The 24,825-nt window shown below is 37.4% G+C and overlaps 1 protein-coding gene across 1 annotated transcript in view; it reads left to right on the top strand.

Moving 5' to 3' along the window:
- RYR2 (ryanodine receptor 2) overlaps positions 1-24,825 on the top strand; it is a gene marked incomplete at its 5' end in the record, with an annotated part of 557,937 nt that overhangs the window by 57,651 nt on the left and 475,461 nt on the right. The window contains 1 exon segment of the mRNA NM_001082757.1: positions 2,247-2,351. Within this exon segment, the coding sequence (NP_001076226.1) occupies positions 2,247-2,351 (105 nt within the window).

Here is a 24,825-nt window from a genome sequence, read left to right as displayed (position 1 = left end):
AATCTCCAGACTGACTTCCATAGTGGCTTAACGAGGTTGCATTCTCACCAACAGTGGGTTAGTGTCCCTTTTTTCGCATATCCTCTCCATCATCTATTGTTGGTAGATATCTGAATGTGAGCCATTCTAACTGGGGTGAGGTGAAACCTCATTGTGGTTTTGATTTGCATTTCCCTGATGGCTAGTGATCTTGAACATTTTTTCATGTGTCTGTTGGCCATTTGGATTTCCTCTTTTGAAAAATGTCAATTGAGGTCCTTGGCCCATCTCTTAAGTGGGTTGTTTGTTTTGATGTTGTGGATTTTCTTGATTTCTTTGTAGATTCTGGTTATCAACCCTTTATCTGTTGCATAGGTTGCAAATATTTTTTCCCATTCTGTCGGTTGCCTCTTCACTGACTGTTTCTTTTGAACAAAGTGTCTTGACCATTATCAATCCAGCAGTGCCCTGAAATAGCTCTTAGAGGTTGCCAAGACTTGGTTGTTAATTTTTTTGTAATTCTGAGAACCTATTTTTAAATTTTGTTACTTTGAAATCAGTAGTGATTAAATGACTTGTATTTACATCTCAGAAATGGATGGTGCTACAAATTAAGGCATTCCTTTTGTTAATTTAATAGCATAATGATCTGCCAGTAGTATCTAGTTTTCAAAGTGTATTTGAAAAATTTTAAATGGATATGTCCTTTACCAGACTTGTCCCTCTGATGGCATTTGTGTTGAACAGAAGAAGGGAGACTATAGTTGATATAGTTGGAACTTAGAAAATTATATGTGAGGGCATTCATTACTAAATTCCTAGTAGAAAATAGTCACTTTCCTAGCTTCCCGTCTTTTATCTGAGGATTGGGAATTGAATCTCTTAGTGTGGCTGAACGCAGAGTATGAAGACAGTAGCTGTGATATGATCTGAGAGGATCCCTGACTATTGGCTGAGAGTGTCTGAGGAGGGAAGGAAACGGATTGGGGTGGAGGCACAGAAGCCTACCACAGGAGGATGCAGGAGTCCAGGGGAGGATAGTTCATTTTAAAAAACGAGAACAAAACTAAAGCACAATCTTAAGTGCCTCTGCGATTTGTGGTGTGCGAGTAAGCTTCCTGGCCTGACTGCATGATTCATTTATCTATAAACTTATTTTTGACATGCATTCTGGAATTCTAGTACTCAATCTCTCTTGAAACTCCAAAGCATCATTTTCTGCTAATGGTAAAAAAATCATCCCAATAGTAGTGGTTCAATTTAATACATAAAATATGATATACATTGTAATTTTGATGTATTGCCTTTAGTTTATCAAACCTATCCTAATGCTTCTTTGATCAAGAAGACATATTATCTTGCTTGCATTTTGTATTTCGTGTATTTATGGTGTTCTTTTGTTATGAAAATCTTCCTTTGAGCATATTCCCATACCTAGCTAGACTGCATGCAAACTAGATCCTGCTGAAATCAAGCCGAAGTTTACAAGCTCGATCATGTATAGTTCCCTGGAATTCACCAATCAGTTCTTCTTTGGTTCCCTTACCTCCTTTGGCCTTTCAGGATTTGTGGGGTATTGATTGGAGTGGAAACTCTCAGAGAAAACAAAAGAAAGGGAAAGGGAATGGATGATGAGAAAGTAAAGCATGCACATATGCACAAAACATTCTCCAAGTTAGAAGCAAAATACGACTTTCAACTTGAAGAGAGAACAACAGAATTGCTATCTTGTGGGTAAGGGGAAGCCTGTATAAATGAGTATTTTATACCAATTCAATTGTATCTGCTCAACTTTGTGATTCAGTTGAGGCATGCATTAGTTTTCTGTTATTTATTTATTTGTTTTAATCAGTCAAGCGGCTCAGCACGTTAGAAATGAATGCTTCACACTCAGAGATCTAAATTTTAATCTTGGTCTGAAAATTTACAATCCTGGGACTTAGTAAAAGTAATCTAACTTCTGTATTTTCTTGTCTACACAATGGCAGTAGTGATCCTTACTACACACCAGTGCAAAGAATATTGATAAAGGTCTGAGTGCAGTACATATGAGTAAGCACTTGATAAAAGATAGCCCTTGTGATTTGCGAGTTAAAAGACATTTTCAGTGTAAATAGTTGTGACAGTGTTCCATAATGTTTTGGGAGCTCATAGAATGGGGTTGACAAGTAACCTTTTACCTACCAAAGAAATTTGAGTCTGTGGAAGCAGACTGGGTCTGGGTGCTGCTGCTGCTGTTGCTCATGACTTTGCTTTTTCCCACGCAGAATGTCCCTCCCGACCTCTCCATCTGTACCTTTGTGCTGGAACAGTCCCTCTCGGTGCGGGCCCTGCAGGAGATGCTGGCTAACACGGTGGAGAAATCAGAAGGGGCAAGTACATTGTTTTTGCTGACTTGGAGAATTGTGATGAACCAGGCTGCTGTCTGTGTACCTTCTTTCTCTTGTATGGGAGATTTTCTTTTTGCTGAAATAAGTCACTGTCTTTTACTTTTGATTTTTAAAGGTTTGACTTTTTGTCTTATCTAGCAACCTGTGGTGTCTTGAAAATTAAAACAAAATGAAACAGAAAACACACACACCTCAATGTGATCTCTTTTACTGAGCCTCATGCTTTTGTTGGTGCTTTCAAGCAGAAACTTTCGTTGAGCATTTGTGTGTCTCGCTCCATGTTCAGAGCTGTTATTGTTACTGTTTTAACAAATTGCTTTATGCATGGCTATTTGTCATTAACATTTATTTCATTTTTGAATGCCTCTAACCATGTGACTATGTTCTAAGCTTCTTTACAGCAAGTAAAATTTCATGGCACTGTTGCATATTTTAGGTAAAGAAATAAGGATAATACAGCTTTAGTCAACTGTAATTTTGCAAACAGCTAATCATTTCCTTCTGATAATTGAAATTCTTATGTTGTTCTCTAAGGCAAATATTTTTATTTAAAACCTATTTGGCTATGTTAATTACTTTCCATGAGGCTTGCTATGATTGATTTCTGGGCTGTTATCCATTCTTAAACAATTTATTAAAGTTTAGAATTAAGCTAGAGGACAAATGGTCAGATTTTTCTGTCCTGTTTGTTTTCTTTTTATTCTGATTACTGCAATGTAGGGTTAATAAGTTGTAATACTTTCCAGGAGTAACACCGAAAGATTTGTTTTACTATTATTAATCTATGTATTGGTATTATTGTTCATCATTGGTAGAGTTTAGATAAATAAAAAGTGAAAACACGTGATTTCATAACAAGGCGTGATCCTGTATGCTCCCTCACTCTTTTCCTCACCCTTGTAGTTTTTAAAGTTTTAGTATTGTGCATTTTAGAATGGTCATGCTTTCATTTTAAATTGTACCACACTTTCAAATGCATGGGAGAAACTATAGTGATTTTCGTTTGGTGTTAGACTAAATGCTTATTTTAGAAGCTCCATGTGTATTGTATTTTAATTTTTCAAGTTCATCTTTTGTTATACCAAGTTTGGAGTTACTATATTAAAATATATAAAGTTTCTTTTAAAATTTCCATTCTCTCATGCAGCACTTTTAGGGTAGGCTTAAGCGAAGAAGGATTTAAAAATTTCTCAACTCACAGGTTTCTACCTGGAATAACCTGTCCTGATTTTTAACATCACTAAAGCATATCAAATTTGAAATGCAAATCTGTTTTTACAAAGAAAATTTATTTTTCTGTTGTATCAACATCTAGAAAAATGAGTATTACTGTTTCACCTATTTTTGTAGTTCCAACTTAGGACTAAATTGCCCTAAATTTAATTTTAATATTGCCAAGCTGCTTTTTCTAAATTTAACAACTTTGAAATGATCTTTGATCTCCCCCAAACAATGTGATTGGCCTAGGTAAGCTCTAAACTCACTATGCATGAGGGAAATTATATGAAATACTTTATAAAACTTTATTTTTTATTTTTTGAAAGGCAGAAAAAGAGATCTTCCATCCACTGGTCACTCCACAAATAGCTGGAGCTGGGCTGATCCAAAACCAGGAGCCTGGAGCTTCTCCCAGGTCTCCCACTTGGGTAGCAGGGATCTAAGCACTTGGGCTATCTTCTGTGCTTTTTCAGACACATTAGCAAGCTGGATCAGAAGAAGAGTATCCAGGTCTTCAACCAGCGCCCATTTAGGATGCTGGCATCTCAAGCAGAGGTTTAATCTGCCATGCCACAACACTGACCCCTTAAAATACTTTTGAGAGATTTATGTTTTAAGATGTTAGTAGAATTTCTGGCCACCTCCACCCTAGTATTTTTATTTAGCCAAATTTTGTTTGGAATTGCTCTCCATCTAGAAAGTTTCTATCAGAGATAAAATGAAATTTATGTGATGCGTGGCATCTATTTCATAAAGCCCAGAATAGCAATAGAGAGTAGGAAATATAATTTGAGAAAAGTCTCCTAAAGGAAAGGAATATATTTCATGGAGCTGAATTTCACTTTTAGCTAATGTTGACTTTTAGGAAGAAACTCCTGAAAAATAAGGGATATTATATTTGAGGGGAAAAAAAAACCCACTTCTCTCTTAGACTGCTGAGTGGTTTTGATTATAGTCAAGAATGATATAAAACATATTTTTTGAATTTTTCTTGAAAAAGTTTTTTTAACTTTTATTTAATAAATATAAATTTCCAAAGTATGGCTTTTGGATTACAGTGGCTTTTACCCCTCATAACCTCCCTCCCACCCGCAACCATCCCATCTCCTGCTCCTTCTCCCATTCAATTCACATCAAGATTCATTTTCAATTATCTTTATATACAAAAGATCAACTTAGTATATACTATGTAAAGATTTCAATAGTTTGCACTCACACAGAAACACAAAGTGTAAAGTACTGTTTGCGTACTAGTTAAGCATTAATTCACATTGTACAACACATTAAGGATAGAGATCCTACATGGGGAGTAAGTGCACAGTGACTCCTGCTGTTGATTTAACAATTGACACTCTTGTTAATGGCGTCAGTAATTACCCTAGGCTCTTGTCATGAGCTGCCAATAACTGGTTTGGCACAGGCACCAATTAACAAGAGTGGCCATCAGCTGTGGCGCTGGAGGAGGTGTCTTGCTTCTGATCTCTACTGTGTCTGTGGGGTGTGAGGAGTATCCTGGAGGACCCCTGGGGTGGCCAGAGTTAGGGGGATCTCTGGGGTTCTGGTGGCAGTGACTGTTTTCTAAGAGAGGTGGATATTTTTCCCTGCAACAATCATTTTGGTCATGAAAGTGTATGGTAGCCAAATACCTTGTCTGATTAAATGTATTCATGGGATGCTGCTGTCCCTTGTGGGAATCAAGTCTTTTGGCACCAAAGATAAAGATATCATACCTTCTTTCCTGGTTTCTGATCTACATTTATTATGGAACTATTAGAGTGAACTTTTAGTCAGTAGATTTGCTTCAAGATAGGTCTACTTTTTCTAGTATGAACAGAGCCTGTAGTGTAACACTAATTTTCATGAAATCATTGTATTCCTTACAAATTAACAGTGTATGAAAAAGAAACTTATATACCACCTGATTGCCCAGTATGTCATAAATAACTTTTTTGACAAAGGCTTTTGTTCCTGTTTAATAATTCCTCCTGGATTCTTTATGGAATTTGAATTGAGTAATGCTGATACTGTTTAGTGTCCAAAATGCTGACAGGTGCACATAGCAAAACAAACATACTAGATGATGATAGGGAAAAGTTTTCCATGCCCTTGCTTTTTGAAGTCAAATATTAAGCTTATATTCATAGGTCCATGAATAAATGCATGGTTTTGATGAAGGTAAAGGAAACCTAGCAGAAAATTCCTGTTATTTGTAGAGAAACAAATCAAGAAAATTCTTGATAGCAAAAGAAGAGATGTATACCTAATTTAGCAAGTTTTGTTTCTCTAAAGGGTTGATTATAAAATAAATTATAAAGAACTAATGTTTTAGTAGAACCAAAAGCCTACAGAAAGATTTCATCCAAAGGGCTTTTCTGAATTATCTGTTTAATAAAGAAAGTATGATAAGACAGAGATCTAGATCATATACATTATATAAATGCATGTATATATATATGTACATATATATTATGTATGTGTGTATATATGTATACACAAATGAATTCCACTGAATGTCATTGAGCTTTTATTCTTATCCAAAGCCTGTTAAGAGTCAATAGGCCAAGAATTGACTAAGCATGTCTCAGTAGCTACTCACAGAGCCTTTATGATTTTGAGGATAGAGATGATGAACTTGGAACAACAGAGGAAAAGCCTGTTGGAGCAGTGCTCCCGGCTTCGGATGGGCGCTGCTCCAGCCCTTGCGGCCAACTGGGGAGTGAACCAGCGGATGGAAGACCTCTTTCTCTCTCTGCCTCTCCTTCTCTCTCTGTGTAACTCTGACTTTCAAGTAAATAAATAAATATTTGTCGCTCCCCGTCTTCATGGGGGAATGACACCAAACCCTGCCTAGGCTTCATATCCGAGTCACGGCACCATTATGTCGCTCCCCCTCTTCGTGGAGGAACGACACAGGACCCTGCGCTGTTCTTTCGTCTGCTCGGCCCTCCCCGGGTTTGCTGCTGGTTCTTCCCGGGTTGGCTACTATCCCTTCCACCTCCGTGGAAGGGCAGTTCCCCCTGGCCACATTCCCCACTTCCGCAGGGGAGCGGCACACCGCCGGCCGGGTCTCTCGGGGGCTGCACGGGTGTTCCTTCAGCTAGATGTTCCCCTTAGATGTTCCTGGTGCATGCCGTCTCTCTCCTCCTTTATAGTCCTCCTCCGCCAATCCTAACTCGGCTGCCCACACGCCGAGTACGCTGCTCTCCTCGAACCAGGAGCAAGTCCTACAGTTTATTGGTTGAACTGGAGGCAGCTGGGTAGAAGCTGTTTTCTTCTCTCCCAGCGCCATATTGTGGGAGAGCAGATGCATAGAATAAGTCTTAATTCCAGTAACTCAGTCTAGTCCGAGCTGCTCCCCACAATATTAAAAAATAAAATCAGTCACAATATAAATCTGATGTATTCTGAAAATATTGAATGCTATATAAATTTAATTCTAACTATTTTTAATATAAATCTTTTGAATGTATATATTTACATATCCTTTAAATATAATTTATATCTTATAAAAGCTCTGTCTTTAGAAAGAGAAATATCATGTGGGTTTTGCCATCAATTAGTTTATGACTGCAAGGGTAGAAAAACAATTATAGTGCAATTTAATTTATGTATCCTAAAAGTATATACAATTATAGTGTCAGAACAAGGAATGAATTCAGCATGTCTAATTTGTTATTCCTTTGAATTTTCTTTGGCTATTTTAGAATCATTTGCAAAGTAATTAGAAGTAGTATTAACACTACTAATATAAAAATCTTTTAAAATATTTTCTGAGGAACAATTGGATCTCATTAGGCTGTACTTGAAAATTCTATTAGAAAATAATACTTGCCAGGAAGACCATGAATAACATGTCTAGAGATATTCTTAAAATGATTGTTATGTTTCAATTTACTAAAATGGCTTATTTTATATGAAACTGTAAGAATTTTTGTTACTCTAACATATACTGTACTCTAATTAAAAGTATAAAATGCTACAATAACATAATTATTAATAGAGATATGTATCATACTTGGACATGTCCAATTTTTATAAAAATGGAGTTTAGAATGTGTATTATTAATATACTTACACCATTCTTCTATGAAAACCCCTGCTTCTTTAAGGCTTGTGATATATAAATAAATAAATAAATAAATATTTATATCAAGGAGCCAACTAGTCGGGGCCAGTCCTGTAGCGCAGTGGGTTAAAGCCCTGGCCTGCAATGCCAGCATCCCACATGGGCCCCAGTTCCAGTTCTGGTTGCTCCACTTCTGATCCAGCTACCTGGCTAATGTGCCTGGGAAAGCAGCAGAGGATGGTGCAACTCCTTGGGCCCCTGCACCCATGTTTGAAAACTGTATGAAATTCCTGGTTCTTGACTTTGGATCAGCTCAGCTCCAGCCACTGTGGCTATTTGGGGAGTGAACCAGCAGGTGGAAGACTTCTCTCTTTCTCTGTCTCTACCTCTCTCTGTAACACTGTCTTTCAAATAAATAAGATTTCAAAAAAAGGAAGCAACTAGCCAAATATACTGGTGAATGGGGTTTTAAGGTACATTTTCAAACATTGAAGCATAAAAAATGAGTGAGATTTTTAAAGTGAATTTATTAAGCATTGACGCACCCATTTCAGACAAGTAATTACATCTGAGTATGCAAGGGCAGAAAGATGAAGTTTGAGATCTATGATGTATCTCAAGGTGGCTAAGGGCACAGATTCTGGAGCACAAACTCTGAGTTCCATTCCTGGTAATGTAAGGCAAGTTACTTAACCTTTCTGTGCCTTGTTTTTCTCATCTATAATTAAGGAAAAATACTCATATCTCCCTCATAGAGTTGTTGTCAGAAATAACTTATTTAAGTAAAGTGTGCAGAACAACCCTGGCACACAGAAAAATGGGCGTGCTGTCCTCACCATCATCATCATCATTGTGACTTCCACACTAATTATAACTGAATAAGCTCCTATCAGATCTGATCCTGCAGGGGAAAGCTGATTCTGAACTCTGGACCAAATATAAAATCAGAACCTACAGCTACCGTGAACAAAAAAAAACCCAATTATCTGAAGGTTCTAGCCTTTATTTTGTATGGCTGTTGTAACAAACTACCACCAATTTGGTGGCTTCAAACAACATGAATTAATTGTCTTACAGTTCTGGAGGTCACCAGTCCTGCAGTCTTAGATCAGTCTCAGCGAGGTAAAGTCAAAGTGTGGTCAGGACTATATTCCTTTTAGGGACACTCAAGAATTCTTTTTTTTTTTTTTCTTTTTTCTTTTGCCTTTTCTAGCTTACATTTTTGAGATGTGTCCCATCCCCCCATGTTCAAAACCAGAGCTGTGCCATCGGGGCGCATGTCCACAGGCCGTGGCTGTGGATGTCTTTGGGAAACCACTCTTTGGCCTTCCAATTTATGAAAGTACCAACCCTCAGTAAGATGCAGGTGACAAAATCAGATGAAACTCAGAGCAATGTAGTGACTGAATCTAATGACTATCTAGTGCAGGAGCCTCATTTCCCTGCAAACAAATCAATATTAATTTTGGCCTATCTTATGTACATACCAATTTCTAAATTAATATACATTTTGCCTTCGAAAGACTACTCTGTAAAGATTTTCCTTGTTCATTCATAGTTTTAAGAGTGGATCTTACTATTTTCCTTATATCTGTATTCTTCTGACATCTGATGTCTGTTCAATGGCACTACTTCTTAAAGACTTATTTGTTCAAGCTCGTATATAGACACACCAGAGACCAAAAATTAAAAACATCAACATTGTGTCTACTTTGACTTTTCTTTCCATTTGTTTCCTCCTTATTATAGTGAATTTGGGTAGCATGAAGCTAGGAGAGTTTACAAAGCTTGTGCTCATCTGATACTGACTGTGTTTTGTATATTATTAAAAGTAAGTTTCACAGATGACGAAGAAAATAAATGAAGTTTTAGTTTTTCAGAAAAGAAGTCTTACTATGTTTAATTATACAACATGATATTATGGGATATAGATAGTAAAATGGATACTACAGTGAAGCATATTGACATATCCATCAATTCATGTATTTACCCATTTTGTTTTGCAGTTTTTTGATGGGGGGGGTTAAGATCTACACATTTAGTATGAATCCCAATACAGTACAATTTTACTAACTGTAGACCTGTTGAACATTAGATCTCTAGACTTACTCTTCTTACTATTTGTAATGATACACTTGACGTGGTGTATTCATTTTCAAATATGTCGCTGTTCCATACATTATAAACCACTCTTAAAATAAATAAGTAAACACTATTAAAATACAAAATTAGGATGTAAAACTATGGCATGCTTTTAAATACTCTACAGGTAGTAGTTATGTGCCTCTGAAGAGCCCACAAAGACTGAACAAGGTTACTGTTTAATAATGAAAAAAAATCACACTCACCAATTTTTCTTAGGCTTCAGCAAAATGCGCACCTGAAATATTATAGGAACTTGATAAATTTACATTTATCCCCATTTCTGAATTTCTTTGATGATTGCTATTGTTAAAAGTAATTAATGACTGGCTGGCGTCACGGCTCAGTAGGCTAATCCTCGCCTTGCGGCGCCGGCACACCAGGTTCTAGTCCCGGTCGGGGCGCCGGATTCTGTCTCGGTTGCCCCTCTTCCAGTCCAGCTCTCTGCTGTGGCCAGGGAGTGCAGTGGAGGATGGCCCAAGTGCTTGGGCCCTGCACCCCATGGGAGACCAGGAGAAGCACCTGGCTCCTGCCTTTGGATCAGTGCGGTGTGTCGGCCGCAGCGCACCAGCCGTGGCGGCCATTGGAGGGTGAACCAACGGCAAAGGAAGACCTTTCTCTCTGTCTCTCTCTCTCACTGTCCACTCTGCCTGTCAAAAAAAAAAAAAAAAAAAAAAAAAAGTAATTGATGACTGCCAAGCGTGTGACTTCAAAATATACTTCAAGTTCAGTAAAACTTAAAACTTCAGAATTATGTAAACATTTTATTTTTATAACAGTAATATAAAAAGATACAATAAAATTACTTTCCTTATGATCATTCCTCTTCCCCCAAAATAACCACATCTAAGAGACTCATTTATAATCATCTACAACTTTATGCATAAGTATTTTTACCTGATGAGATCATACTATATGCTATTCTGTCATGTTTTACTACTTAATCATGTATACTTTTAGAAACACAAGGACATATGGTTAAGTGTTGGGTACAGTGAGTTAAGTACTACTTGGGATACCCACATCCCATATCCAAGAACCTGGGATTGAATCTCATCTCCACTTTCAATGCAGCTTCCTGCTAATGCACCTGGGAGAAACAGATAATGGCACAAAAACTTGGCTGCTACCTTTCATGTGGGAGATCATGATGGAATTCTTGGCTCCTGGCTTCAGCATTGCCTACTGCGGGCTGCGTGGGACGTTGGGGAAGTGAATCAGAGGATGAAAGATTCTCTCTCTCTCTCTTTTTATTTCTATCTGTCCTTCTCTCTGTTACTTTGCCTATAAATACGTGTAAAAGGAAAACTTAAAAAAGGAAGAGAGGATTCAGATTTAGTTGATCAGAGATCTGGCTCAATTTTCTTTCTTTCTATTTAAGATTTATTTAAGATTTATTTATTTATTTGAGAGACAGAGTTACAGAGAGGGAGAGACAGACAGAGAGGTCTTCCATCCTCTGGTTCACTCTTCAATGGCTACAACAGCTATAGCTAAGCGGATCCGAAGCTAGCAGCTTCTTCCGGGTCTCCCAAGGGAGTACATGGTCCCAAACACTTGGGGCATTTTCCACTACCTTCCCATGTCACAAGCAGAGAGCTGGTTCAGAAGAAGAGCAGCCGGGACTAGAACTGGAGCCCATATGGGATGCTGACACTGCAGCCTGAGACCTAACCTACTTCACCACAGCACTGGCCCCCCAAGTTTCTATAGTCCTCTTTAGTTTCTTCTCTGTCCTTCTTTGTCAGTAGACTAACTACCTCATGAATATAAGGTGACTATTTCAGGAATGATATCCAAATTCAGCATCAGCCATAGTCATGAAAAAGAGCTGACTTTCTGTATTTTGAAGTGAGAGGCATTTTTCCTGGAAAGTTGCTGGTAAGCTTCCCCTCTTGCCATTGTCACATACCCATCCTGGCAAGAAGAAAAAGGTTAGCACAATTAACTTAGGCCGTAGGAATGGGGAAAGAGAAAGATAACTCTAAAAATAAGATCTATTCTTGGGAGAAGGAAGAGGGTTGTATGTGTAAATGAATAGATGGAAAATTTCTAACATTTTCTACTATAATACACAGACACAGTTAGCATCCTCATGCCCTAATTGGCAGTATTTATTTGTATTTGGGATTCTCCAGGTTCTTGAGCCAAACTAGGACTAGCAAGTTCGATTCTTATCTGGGAAGAGAAATCAAAGTTTGTGGTCAACTCTCACCACAGCTGGGAAATAGAATACCTGTGTCCCTTCTCCACCTGATTGATTAACACAACATTCATTCCACAAAAATACATGATGTTACTTTTGTTAATTCTGGGGCTGGGATACAGGGATAAATATGAAATGAATGCTTGAACTTGAGAAGCTTGCCAATCTAGTAGTAGAGAGAGGTGAGAAATAAATAATTGTAATGAAGGGTCACACATGGCTTAATAGTAAATGTATATTTAAGTTTATTTGAAATGCAGAATTATGGAGAGGGAGAGATAGATCTTTCATCCAGTGGTTTGCTCTCCAACTGACCACAAGGGCTGGAACAGGCCAAAGCCAGGAGCCTGAAACTCCAGGTCTCCCATGAAGATAGCAGGGACCCCAATACTCAGGCCATCCTCTGATGCTTTCCTAGGCCTTTCAAATAAACTATGTTTCTGGAAGTTTTAGCCAGAGCCATTAAGCAAGAAAAAGAAATTAAAGGGATACAAATTGGGAAGGAGGAAGTCAAACTATCGTTATTGCAGATGACATGATCCTATATAAAGAGGAACGAAAAGACTCCACTAAGAGACCATTGGAACTTGTTAAGAGAGTTTAGTAAATTTGCAAGATATAAAATCAACAGACAAAAATCAATAGCCTTTGTATACATAGACAGTGCTATGGCTGAGAAAGAACTTGTAGGAACAGTCTCATTTGCAATAGCTACAAAAATTTAAATACATTGGAATTAATTTAACCAAAGAATTGAAAGATCTCTACAATGAAAATTTTTTAAAAATTACAGGAATAGAAGACCCCCCAAAAATGAAAGTATTTTTAATGTTCTTGGGTTGGAAGAGTTAATATCATCAAAATGTCCTTACTACTGAAAGCCATTTACTGATTCAATGAAATTCCAATCAAAATACCAAGAACATTCTTCTCTGATCTAGAAAAAATATGCTAAAATTCATATGAAAACACAAAATATCCCAATTAGCAAAAGCTATCATAAACAACCAAAACAAAGCCAGAGACATAACAGTATCAGATTTCAAGACATACTACAGGGCAGTCAAAACACCCTGGTACTGGGACCAAAATAGACGTGTAGACCAAGGGAACAGAATAGAAACCCCAAGTTTAGTAATTGATGTGATATTTTAGCAGCATCTTATCTAAAGCAACTGTACATAAGCATTATATCTGCCCTTCCTCTGAAAAACTGGTGCAGATATGTGAACATGAATCTGATCAGAATCTTCTGAAGGATGGATAACTAAAAATATTTACCAAGAAAACCTATTTATCACATCTGTGAGTACAGCTGTATGTCTGTGGCTGAAATATACATCTTCCATTTGTAGATCCCTTCTGTTTCACTGTCACTCTGTTTTTGGAAAGACAACTTTCCACTCAGAAGCAGAGGAGGTACCTATTTCCATGTATTTGAGTGGTGTAGTTACCAGGGACTGTAGCAGCAAACTCAATAAAGAGGCCAATTTAATCAGTGTATAATTTAATCACAGTGGCACAGTTAGGCGCTGTTTCAGATTATGAATCTTGAATGTATAGATTATTCTATTTGATTAGGGTCATTCAATTTGAACATCTCAGAGTTTTTTGTTTGCATTAGAAAAATATTTTAATGTGTAAATACTGGGTCACAAACGAATCGTATGGTAAATGTCTGTAAATACTACAGAATTGACTACTGATTTAAAGATTTTTACTACCTATTGAGTCAGCCACTCCATAATTTTTGTTCTCTTGCACTTAAAACTTCTTTTAAAGGAAATATTCTAGTTTAGTTTGATGATGTTCTTCCTTTTTTCATCATTCTTCATCAAAATGGCATTTACCATCATAACCTCCTCTGCCCCTGATAAACACAAACCCAAACTACTATCACTGCTTCTTACCTTATGTAAGTTTTCTCCAGAGTACTTATTACCTCTGAAATACTCTGTATCCCTGATGTGTTTATTCCTGTTATAGTGTAAAACCCACGAGCACAGAGCTCTTATTCTGTTGTGTACAGTTGTAATCCCACTTATGCCTAGAAGACAGCATCTTTTGTACTAAACATGCAGTAAATATCTGATGACAGTGAGACTGCAACTTAGAATTTATAAACTAAAAATCAAGGGGCCCAAAATTCTGTTGCTGCTACTATAATAGCAATTTTGAACATATGTAGATCTTTTTGCCTGTTCAATGAAACTCTTTTTCACTTTGCCTCTCTATTGTGGGAAAAAAGGAATGCTTCTGGAAAGAAAATTTAGAAAATAAAATTTAAGTGTGAGATCACCATGCACCTTTGTTTATCTGGCATAGGTTAATGGCTGTTCTCACGGCATAATCACTGTTAACTGCCCCCTTCCATTGTACAAAGTGTCCTACTCTTAAAATGAAATTATAAGGACATCCCCAGTCATGGCACCTTTGTGAATCAGTTATAGATCCTCCTCACAGCAAAACATACACAAAATCTTGCGTATTCAGATTTGAAGATTTCTAAAGAACCCCAGCAGCTACTTTGACTTAAATGCATTCACTCCAGAAACTATTTTTTTTTTTCAATCAAGCAATCCCATAGCTTTGAGACAAAGACAAAAACCAATGAGATTTATATAACCTGAGATTTTGGAGAGACTGAGTGGATGTTTCTGATTGCATGAGGCTAGCATTAGTAGTACAGCTAGATGTTTTTGTGTTACTTCCAAGATAATGGTGAGATCATGGAGGACTATACAGAGTTATGTTAAAGTTCTTTATTGAACAATGAGCTTTTGAACTGCCTTCAGCCACTGAAAAGTGCAAAAATCAGTACACCAAGGATAGATAGAATGGGCTTAATATTGTACTGTTCTGATTTCCATAGAGAATGATACTTATGTGAGACAAGAAGAGTAAATTGAAAGCATCAATTTATCTGACAAAAAGAGAAAATTATACCAAATCTAGCTCACCAAAGAGATTGGATAGTGCAATGATAGAGATAATTGAGAGGTGAATAACAGCAGAGACAACAGAACTACAGCTAACTCATAAACACATTATACTTAATAGACTGGAGTTAATTGCATTTGTTCATTCTACAGATACATCATGAGTAACTGTATTTTCAGCTCTGCATAGAATAAAGGGTGAGAGTGGATCTGAAGACACTAGGGATGCTTCTTCCAAGATAGGGCAGAAATGGGATGTGCATTATAAATGTGAGCACTCAATACGTGCTTTCTTGGGTAAAGCAATAAAACAAGATGCCATGGTCAAAGATAAAAACTGAGACTGTCCACACCTACCTACATACTGGCCTGGAGGTTTTCTTTTGTTTTATTTTTATTACTTCACAGAATAGAAGTACATAATTGCTTCATGGCCTTTTGGCTAAGATCAAGTGTAGAAGTATAAATGTGTATATATTGCATGTTAGGTAATTATTTATTCATGAGTATTGGCTCTATAATTTAAAAACGATTTGAGGTAGATACTATTGATTACATGACTATTTAAATTTTGTAAATTTGTATGTAGACTCCTCATTAGGGGTTTTTTAGTTTCTTTGCAAAGTATTCAAGCATTGGTTAGGAAGAAATATCTGTACCTGGGTGCATCCAGAAACAAATTGACTTACTCTTGTGGTATTTTGTCAAGGGCTGTCTTGATTATGTCTTCTTAGAACTAGATCTTTAATTTGCCTGTAACATAGCATATGGTTGTGCTGATCTTGGGTAACTAATAGAGTACCTAAAATGTAATGTATAAGAGTGAAATGGACTTTTTGAGAGTTGATGATTGTTTATAGCCCTTGCCTGAACTGTTGAGAAACATTTTTTTTCTTCATACTGTTTTTTGAACTCTTTACTTAATGTAGGGTTAACCTTATGAGTATAAAGTATACTGAAAATAGATCTTTGTAAAAATTAAGAGTGGGAACAGAAGAGGGAGGAGAAAGATGGGTTAAACATGGGCAGGAGGGTGGGTGGGGTGGGAAGTATCACTATGTTCCTCAATCTGTATATATGAAATTCATGAAAGTTGTACACCTTAAATAAAATTTAAAATAAAAAACTTTTCTTATTTTTTGTCTCATTTATATTGCACAATGATTATTTTGCATATATTATATATATTTTATTGGCTTTATAATGTTTTATGTCTGAAAATGTTTTTTATTTCACTTACTTTAAGATTTATTTTATTTATTTGAAAGGCAGAGTTAGAGAGAGAGGTCAGTCTTCCAAATATTCATTCACTCCACAAATGACCACAATGATTAGGGCTGGGCCAGCCTGGAGCCAGGAGCCAGGAGCCAGGAGCTTCCTCTGGGTATCTCTTGTGACTGCAAGGTTCCATGCACTTGGCCATCTTGCACTGTTTCGGAAGGGAAGAAGCTGGGACTTGAACTAGCACCCATAGGGATGCTGGCATCACATGCAGTGGTGTTTCCTGCTCAACTACAACACTGGCCTTCACTTACATTTTAAAAGCAGTTTTAGATCTGCAGAATTGCTGGAAAGTGAACAGTTCCCACAACCCCCCTTCTGCTTCCTCTTTTGTAAGCATCTTGCATTAGCATGCTACATTAGTTAAAATCGATGAACCAAATTTAAGCATGATTATTAACCAAGGTACATGGCTTACCTTGGGGGTCACTCTGTGCTGCACATTTTATGGGCTTTGATATATAGGTAAGGATAATTTCAAATGCCCTGAAACCCCCCTGAACTTCACCTGTTCATCTGTCCCTTCCCCTTTGCCCCTGGAAACTGTTGATATCCACAGTTTTTGTTAGAATGTCATTTACTTGGAATCATTTTATGTAGCCTTTTCATACTGAGTTCTTTCACTTAGAAATATGTATTTAATAATTCTCTATGTGTTTTCATGGCTTGATTGTTTCTTCTCATCAGTAAATAGTATTCCATTATAGGGAGGTACCATATGTATTTAGCCATTCATGTGTTGAAAGACATCTTGATTGCTTTCAAATTTTGTCCATTATGAATAAAAAAGCTGTGTACTCATGTGTGGACTTTTTGTGGACATGCATTTTCAATTCATTTGAATAAACACCATTGCTGGACTGTATGGTGAGAGTATAGTTTTATGAGACACTGTCAAACTCTTTTTTTTTTTTTTTTTTTTTTGACAGGCAGAGTTAGACAGTGAGAGAGAGAGACAGAAAGGTCTTCCTTCCATTGGTTCACCCCTCAAATGGCCGCTACGGCCGGTGCGCTGCACCAATCCAAAGGCAGGAGCCGGGTGCTTCCTCGTGGTCTCCCTTGTGGGTGCAGGGCCCAAGCACTTCCAATGCCTTCCTGGGCCACAGCAGAGAGCTGGACTGGAAGAGGGGCAACCAGGACAGAATCCAGTGCCCCAACCGGGACTAGAACCTGGTGTGCCGGCGCCGCAGGCGGAGGATTAACCAAGTGAACTGCAGCGCCAGCCTAAGACACTGTCAAACTCTTTTTCAAAGTGGCTATACTTCGTTGTCTTCCAAACAGCAATGGATAGTGTTCTTGTTGCTCTGCACACGTGACAGCGTTTGATGTTGTCAGGTTTTAGTTTTTAGTTCCTCTTCTAGGTGTATATTGCTATCTTATTCTTTTAATTTGCTATTTACTGATGACATGTGAAGTGGAGCCCCTTTGCATTTAATTATTTATCATTGGTATATTTTCTTTGGGGAGATATCTGCCTAGATCTGTTACACACATTTTAATTGGGTTGTTTGTTTCTTATCTGTTTTTAAGAATTCTTTGTATGTTCTACTTTGAAGTCATTTATCAGATGTGTTTTTGCAGCAATTTCCCCCATCCCAGTTGTGGCTTTTTTTTTTTTTTTTCATTTAGTGTCTTTCCTAGAGTAGAAATTTTTAATATTGGTGAAACCCAGTGGATCAATATTTCTTTCACATATTGTGCTATTGGTATTGTTCCTAAAAAGTTATCACCAAACTCACTTTCACCTAGATTTTCCCATTATTTTCTAGGCATTTTATAGTTTAGTAACATTAAGGTTGCCTATGCTCCTTTGTCAAAGATCAGTTGGCAGTATTTGGGGAGGGGGGAATTCTATGTCTAGCCTATGATCTGTTCCCTGGATCTATTTCTCTGCTCTTTTATCCATACTATCTTCATCATGATTACTGTTGCTTCATCCTAAATCTTGAAATTGCATAGCATTAGTCCTCTGACTGTTTTTGTGCAACACTTTGTTCATTATTCTCAGCTTTTGCCTTTCTGTATACTTTTCATTTTTACTTATTTAAAAATTTAATGTAGTTATTTGAGAGGATGGGATGGAGGGAGAAAGTGAGGGAGCAAAGGGAGAGGGAGAGTACTCCCATCAGCTGGTTTGCTTCCCGAATCACAGCAACAACCCCTACCTTGCCAAAGCCACGCGCCAGAAACCCAGTCCAGGTGTGCCACATGGTTGTCAGGAACCCCCTCAGTTGAACCACTGATACTGCCTCTCAGGGTTCTGAACTGGCTCAAATCTGGTGTCAAGAGAGATGCTAAGTAATGAATCCAACACGCCAATATGAGATAATGGGTGTCTTAACCATTAGGCTTAATGCCTACCTCGCCACATTTATTTTAGAATTGGTTTGTTGTGGCTGGTACTGCGGCATAGACAGTAATGCTGGTGCCTGCAATACTGGCATCCCATATGGGCCCAGGTTCATGTCCTGTCTGCTCCACTTCCAATACCCCTCCTTGCTAATGGACCTGAGAAAGCAGTGGAAGATGGCCCAAGTCGGCGGAGAATGGCCCAAGTGTTTGGTCCCCTGTACCCATGTGTGAGACCCAGAAGAAACTTATGGCTTCTGGCTTTGGACTTGGTGCAGCTCTGGCTTTTGCAGTCATCTGGGGAGTGAACCACCTGATGGAAAATCGATCTCTCTCTCTCTCACTGTACCTCTGCCTTTCTAATAAATAAATAAATATGTAAATATTGGTTTGTCAGTATTCACAAAATGACTTGGTAGGATTTTGATTGGTTTTGTTTTGATTTGTTAGAAGAATTTTTAAAATCACTGTATCTCTCTTTATACTCACCATTTCTTTATAGTACAAGACCTGGAATTTATTTTTAAGAGTTATTACGTAGAGTCTATTATTATTCCTAGTAGATCCGTCTGCAGTTTAAGATTAGTATTTGATTTTTTTCCAACAGCTAACCAATCATCTCCTCATTATTCGTGAGTGATTTAGTTCCTTATGTTTATTGTGATCTTAAAGTACATAGTAAATTCATATACATTCCCAAATATGTGACTCAAAGTTGATATTCTTTCATGTAAATCTATTATTGTGACCAACAACACTGATTTAATCACAGTATTTTAGAGATGATTTGTATTTAATAAGGCTAGTCTAACCTCATTGTTTCTTCCTCACTAATTGCTTATCCCCTTCCTATTTATTCTCCTAAATGATATAACTTATGTTATCTAATTGAACTTAATTCTGATAAGTAGCCTAGATGGGAGAAAGCTACTATGTTGTTTACTCAACACTCATCCATTTGCATTTGTTAAAATTAAAATTTATGCAAAAGCCATTTTAACATATTCCATACTTTCAGATAGGTGGTAATAGTAATTTTGAATTTAAGAGTGTATATATGTTCCTGAGGATGTAAACAAATTCAGAAAGCATTTAAATAATGTTACAGGAACTATTCCTATTCTGAAATAGGAATAATTTCTGAAGATCTTTGTCTTTTAAAAGCTTTACCTTGTTTAAGTTTTAAAAGAAAGCAATTTAAACTTCTGCCTAAAAATTATCACATTTCCTTGAATTAAGTCATACGTGTGCTAATGTATGAGATTGTTAAGTTTACTGTGTAAGTCATCTTCATAGTTTGAAAGATCTGAAAAATGGGATCATTTTGCCTGATTAATATAGTACTCAAGTTAAACCAAAAAATTGGGCTAAACTCTAGTTCAATGAAGTACTGGAATTCATTTACTTAATTAAATTTTTGAAAATGTTCTTCCTTAAACTGATGGAATAAAGGATTCTGTGGTCTTATGCCATTAAAAATTTTACATCACATTCAATATTGTAGTAATGGGAGATGTTTTGTTTTTATTTATAATTTGTCCATACTGCTATATCTGTTTGTCCTAATGTAGCACTTTGGTAGTTTCCATTTTAAAATTACTTGGACTGCTCCTGGGAATATTTAGGTAGATAGCTCTGTCTGAGGTTCAGTGAATCTGTTAACTGTCATTTGTAAGCCCATATAAAAATGAATAAGAAAAGGAACAAAGGAAAAATTGGTTCTAATGAGACTAATAGTTATGGAAACAAAGCAACTATGAAAGTGCCTAGCACAAGACTTAAATTAGTAGGTTCTAAAGAATATTGGTTTCTTGTCCTTTCCTCTTTCAATGGGTGAACTCGTTGCTTATTGAAATACAATTGAGGCTGGCGCCGCAGCTCAGTAGGCTAATCTTCCACCTTGCGGCGCTGGCACACCGGGTTCTAGTCCTGGTTGGGGCACCGGATTCTGTCCCAGTTGCCCCTCTTCCAGGCCAGCTCTCTGCTGTGGCCAGGGAGTGCAGTGGAGGGTGGCCCAAGTGCTTGGGCCCTGCACCCCATGGGAGACCAGGATAAGTACCTGGCTCCTGCCATCGGATCAGCGTGGTGCGCCGGCCACAGTGCGCTGGCCGCGGTGGCCATTGGAGGGTGAACCAACGGCAAAGGAAGACCTTTCTCTCTGTCTGTCTCTCTCACTGTCCACTCTGTCAAAAAAAAAAAAAAAAAAAAAAAGAAAAGAAAAAAAAAGAAATACAATTGAGGGGCTGGCACCGTGGCTCACTTGGTTAATCCTCCGCCTGTGGCGCCGGCATCCCATATGGGTGCCAGGTTCTAGTCCCGGTTCCAGTCTAACTCTCTGTTGTGACCCGGGAGGGCAGTGGAGGATGGCCCAAGTCCTCGGGCCCCTGCAACCGCATGGGAGACCAGGAGGAAGCACCTGGCTCCTGGCTTCGGATCAGCGCAGTGCCAGCCGTAGCGGCCATTTGGGGGTTGAAGCAATGGAAGGAAGACCTTTCTCTCTGTTTCTCTCTCTCACTGTCTATAACTCTACCTGTCAAAAAAAAAAAAAAAAAAAAAAAAAAGAAATACAATTGACCCAGCTAAATGTTGATGTTCTAACAAAAGTTTGTAGTATAGATTTCATGTAATTCTTTGCTAAATTGCCTTTTGGCCACTTATTTACAAATCACTATAGCACCAAGGAATCAATATATCATACATAAAACCTGGGGGAGAAGGACACGTCAGGGCCCAAAGCAAAGGAAGTGTAATTGGCTTTGAGTCTTTGATTGTTTGGATCAGACCTTGTATGAGAAATTCAGAAAATGAAAAAACTCAACAGCTTCCTTTCCAGAGTTACCAGACCATCAAATAACCGTGGGGAAAACAAAAATATAAAAAGCAAAACCAAAACATGAAACCACATTCCCCAAACTGGAAAAGTTGAAGAAGCAATAAATCACGATGTATTATGCAAAGGGAGTATGTTTGAAAGCACGGGGAACTTCAGAGGTGGCTAGAACCTGAATGCGCTGAAATCCTGTGGCAGAGGGCGTTGGGACAGGCCTCACAGTCTTTACATCAGTTTTCCCTTTGGGACATACGCTAGGTATTGAGCTGGGAAAAGACTGAGAAGAAGGAAAAATCCTAGAAACTTGGCCTAAACTTAGGTGGCTGGGAAGAGAAATACGTAGTTCCGGCAGAACCTGAGGATAGATGTCTTGAAGGAAAAGGAGACCCAGAAGAAAGTCCTATGCTCTGGAAAGTTTTACACATTCAGGGCCTCTTCTTCCTCCTCAGCTGTGCTGGGGAGTGAACCAGGAAGCTGAGCAGGAAGCACGTGCAAGGCTCAGCAGTGTAATAGGTCACTGCATTCAGATTATTTGAAACAATACTAATAACATCTTTTGGGGTTTAATCTTGTGCTGCAGATACAAAAGTCTCATTTTCAGTTAAGGAATAGGGATCCTGGTAATCACTGCAGGGTCTCAGTTGCGGCCCTGGGAAATTTTACATACTAGGGGAGAAGTGAGTGATCCAGAAGCCAACAGAATCATAAGCTTCACACCCAGCTTTCCAATTGGATTTGAGGGAAAAAAAATGAAAAGCTACGATAAGACTAATATTTGATTAGGAAACAGAAGGATAGAAACAGAAGACCAAGACATAACGTCTTTAATTTTGTAAAAAAAAAAAAAAATCACTTCCCCTGAATTCCATGCCAATAAAATACACAGAAAGACAAATACTGCCTTTTCTCTCTTTTATGTGGGAACTCAAAACAAAAACAATAAAAAAAAAGAGAAATGCCTGTGAGTATCAGTATTGTTGTGAACATAGGTTTGTCAAACTTTGTTTTATACCTTTGTCAAATTAATGGTTAAGAATGCTATACTGCTATAATTTTAATGATCTGTAATTTGAAATTTTCATAAATGAGTGAAATAGTCATTTTTATTACATTATTGTTTATGACCCTTGCCTATATTTCTGCTAAACTAGGATCTGTTTACTTTTTACTTGCTGAACTCTTTTTACTGGAGCTTTAAGCTTTGACTACAATGTAAATTAAAAGATAAGTTATCTCAGAAGTAAAGGAGAAAAGGGGAGAAGGGTGAGGGAGGGAGAAAGGGATATCATTATATTCTCAGAATTGTATCTATGAACTATATTAGCCTGTTAAAAATGTCTAAAAAATAAAAAGTTGAAATGAAGACATTTCCAAACAGATAAAAATTAAGGTAATTTCCAAATAGAAGAAAGAATTGTTTAGGCAGAAAGGAAATACCAGATTTGGGAGGAAAAAAACAAACGCAAGAACAGATGGCTAAGAATAAATATATGGCCAAAAAATATGGCCAAATTTTAAACATTTAAAATTTATAAAATAACCTCAGTAATGCCTTTGATGGTTTAAAATATGCAACAATATTAACACTAATAAGGGTGGGTATGAAATTGTTAAGCACATTCTATGTTCTTTCCCTTTCCTGGAATGTAATATGGAAAGAGTACACTGAGTAGTATAATAGAACATCACACACTTATGAATCATTCTAAAAAATGTGCATTTGCACAGAAAGTTGAAAAACATTTGGAGAAAAATAAAGATGACCTAAATGGGGAGCATATAGTATGTTCAGATTTTGGGAACACAGGAAATAAGGAAGGGCAATATTAACAAATATGATATGGAAGAAAAGAACAAAGTTGGACTATTTGCCTAACAGTTGTCAAAGCTTGTTTCAATGTTATAAAAATTGTTAGTTTTATATTAGCACAGAGTTAGAAAAATAGACCAAAACTGAAGAGTTTTTAGATTGATGTACAGATTGGTTATTTAACACATGGGTAGGTGAAAATGCAGTGTGATATGGAAAGGATTATCTTTTTATGAATGATCCTTTCACTCCTCACTGATTGTATAGCCAGGACAATGGGGTTGGGGGGTAAGGGCAAATCTCGACTCCCTCTTTATTATCATACACACAAAATCAATACCAGGTGCATTGGGCTGTCAGGTAAACACTACAATAATGAGTTTTTTAGAAGATAATGTAGGAAAACCTCTTCATGACAAAATATACCACAAAATGAGAGAAAAGTTAGATGAATTGCACAACAGTTAAGATCCTCTTTTCATCAGGGTTGCTATTAGGAATCTAAAAAGCCCTGACACAGACTGGGAGTAGATAATTGCCATATGTGTACATAAATCAGTGTACATATATATTATAGATGTGCCATATGTGTGTGTGTGTGTGTGTATGACAAAAGACCATGTATGACAAAAGACCATGTATGACGAACTCTGACAAATCAAGGAGAAAAAACAGTCTAAAAAAAAAGGAATGTGTAAAACTTGAACAAAAACTTGATAATAGTAGGTATTCTAATTTCCAAAGCATATGAAAAGTTGCTTCATCTAAGTAGGCATCAGAGAAATGCAGATTGAAACTGCAATGTGGTATTATTATACCTGGACCAGAAAAGTTAAAATTAAAGAAACTAGTAATACCAGTTATATTAGGATATAAAGCAATTTAAATTTATACACTGTTGATGAGAATGTAAATTCATGTAATCCTTTTGGAAACTGCTTGGCAACATGTACTGTAACTAAACATCTATATATCTTTGATGCACATTTTCCATTCCTGGTATATGCCCAAAAGAAATATATTAATGTACTTATCAAAAAGAATATGAGAACATTCATCACAGAATTATTTGTAATAGTTCCAACTCAAAATCAACCCATGGTGAAATGGTCATTTTTCTGCTCAATTCTTGTTTATAACTGTTTTCTGTATTCTTACTAATCTAGGGTCTTTTTGCTTTTTTATTTGTTAAACTTCTTATTCAGTGAAGTATTAAGCCTTTTAACTGTAATATAAATTAAAAATTTCTTTTTTACTTTTTTTTTAAATTTTATTTGTTTATTTGAGAGGTAGAGTTACAGACAGAGGGAGAGACAGAGAAGAAAGGTCTTCCCACCATTGGTTCACTCCCCAAATGGCCGCAACAGCTGGAGCTGTGCTGATGAGGAGCCAGGAGCCAGGAGCCAGGAGCCAGAAGCTTCTTTCTGGTCTCTCAAGTGGGTGCAGGGCCCATGCACTTGGGCCATCTTCTACTGCTTTCCCAGACCACAGCAGAGAGCCATATTGGAAGAGGAGCAGCAGGGACTAGAACTGGCGCCCGTATGGGATGCTGGCACTGCAGGCTAAGGATTAACCTACTGTTTCACAGAGCCGGCCCTCAATATATGTTTTATCA

The sequence above is a fragment of the Oryctolagus cuniculus genome, chromosome 13 (assembly GCF_964237555.1).
Source record: "Oryctolagus cuniculus chromosome 13, mOryCun1.1, whole genome shotgun sequence".
In the NCBI taxonomy this organism is placed as follows: Eukaryota; Metazoa; Chordata; class Mammalia; order Lagomorpha; family Leporidae; genus Oryctolagus; species Oryctolagus cuniculus.
Note: the sequence above shows the minus strand (reverse complement) of the source record. Positions and strands in the feature narration are given on the sequence as shown.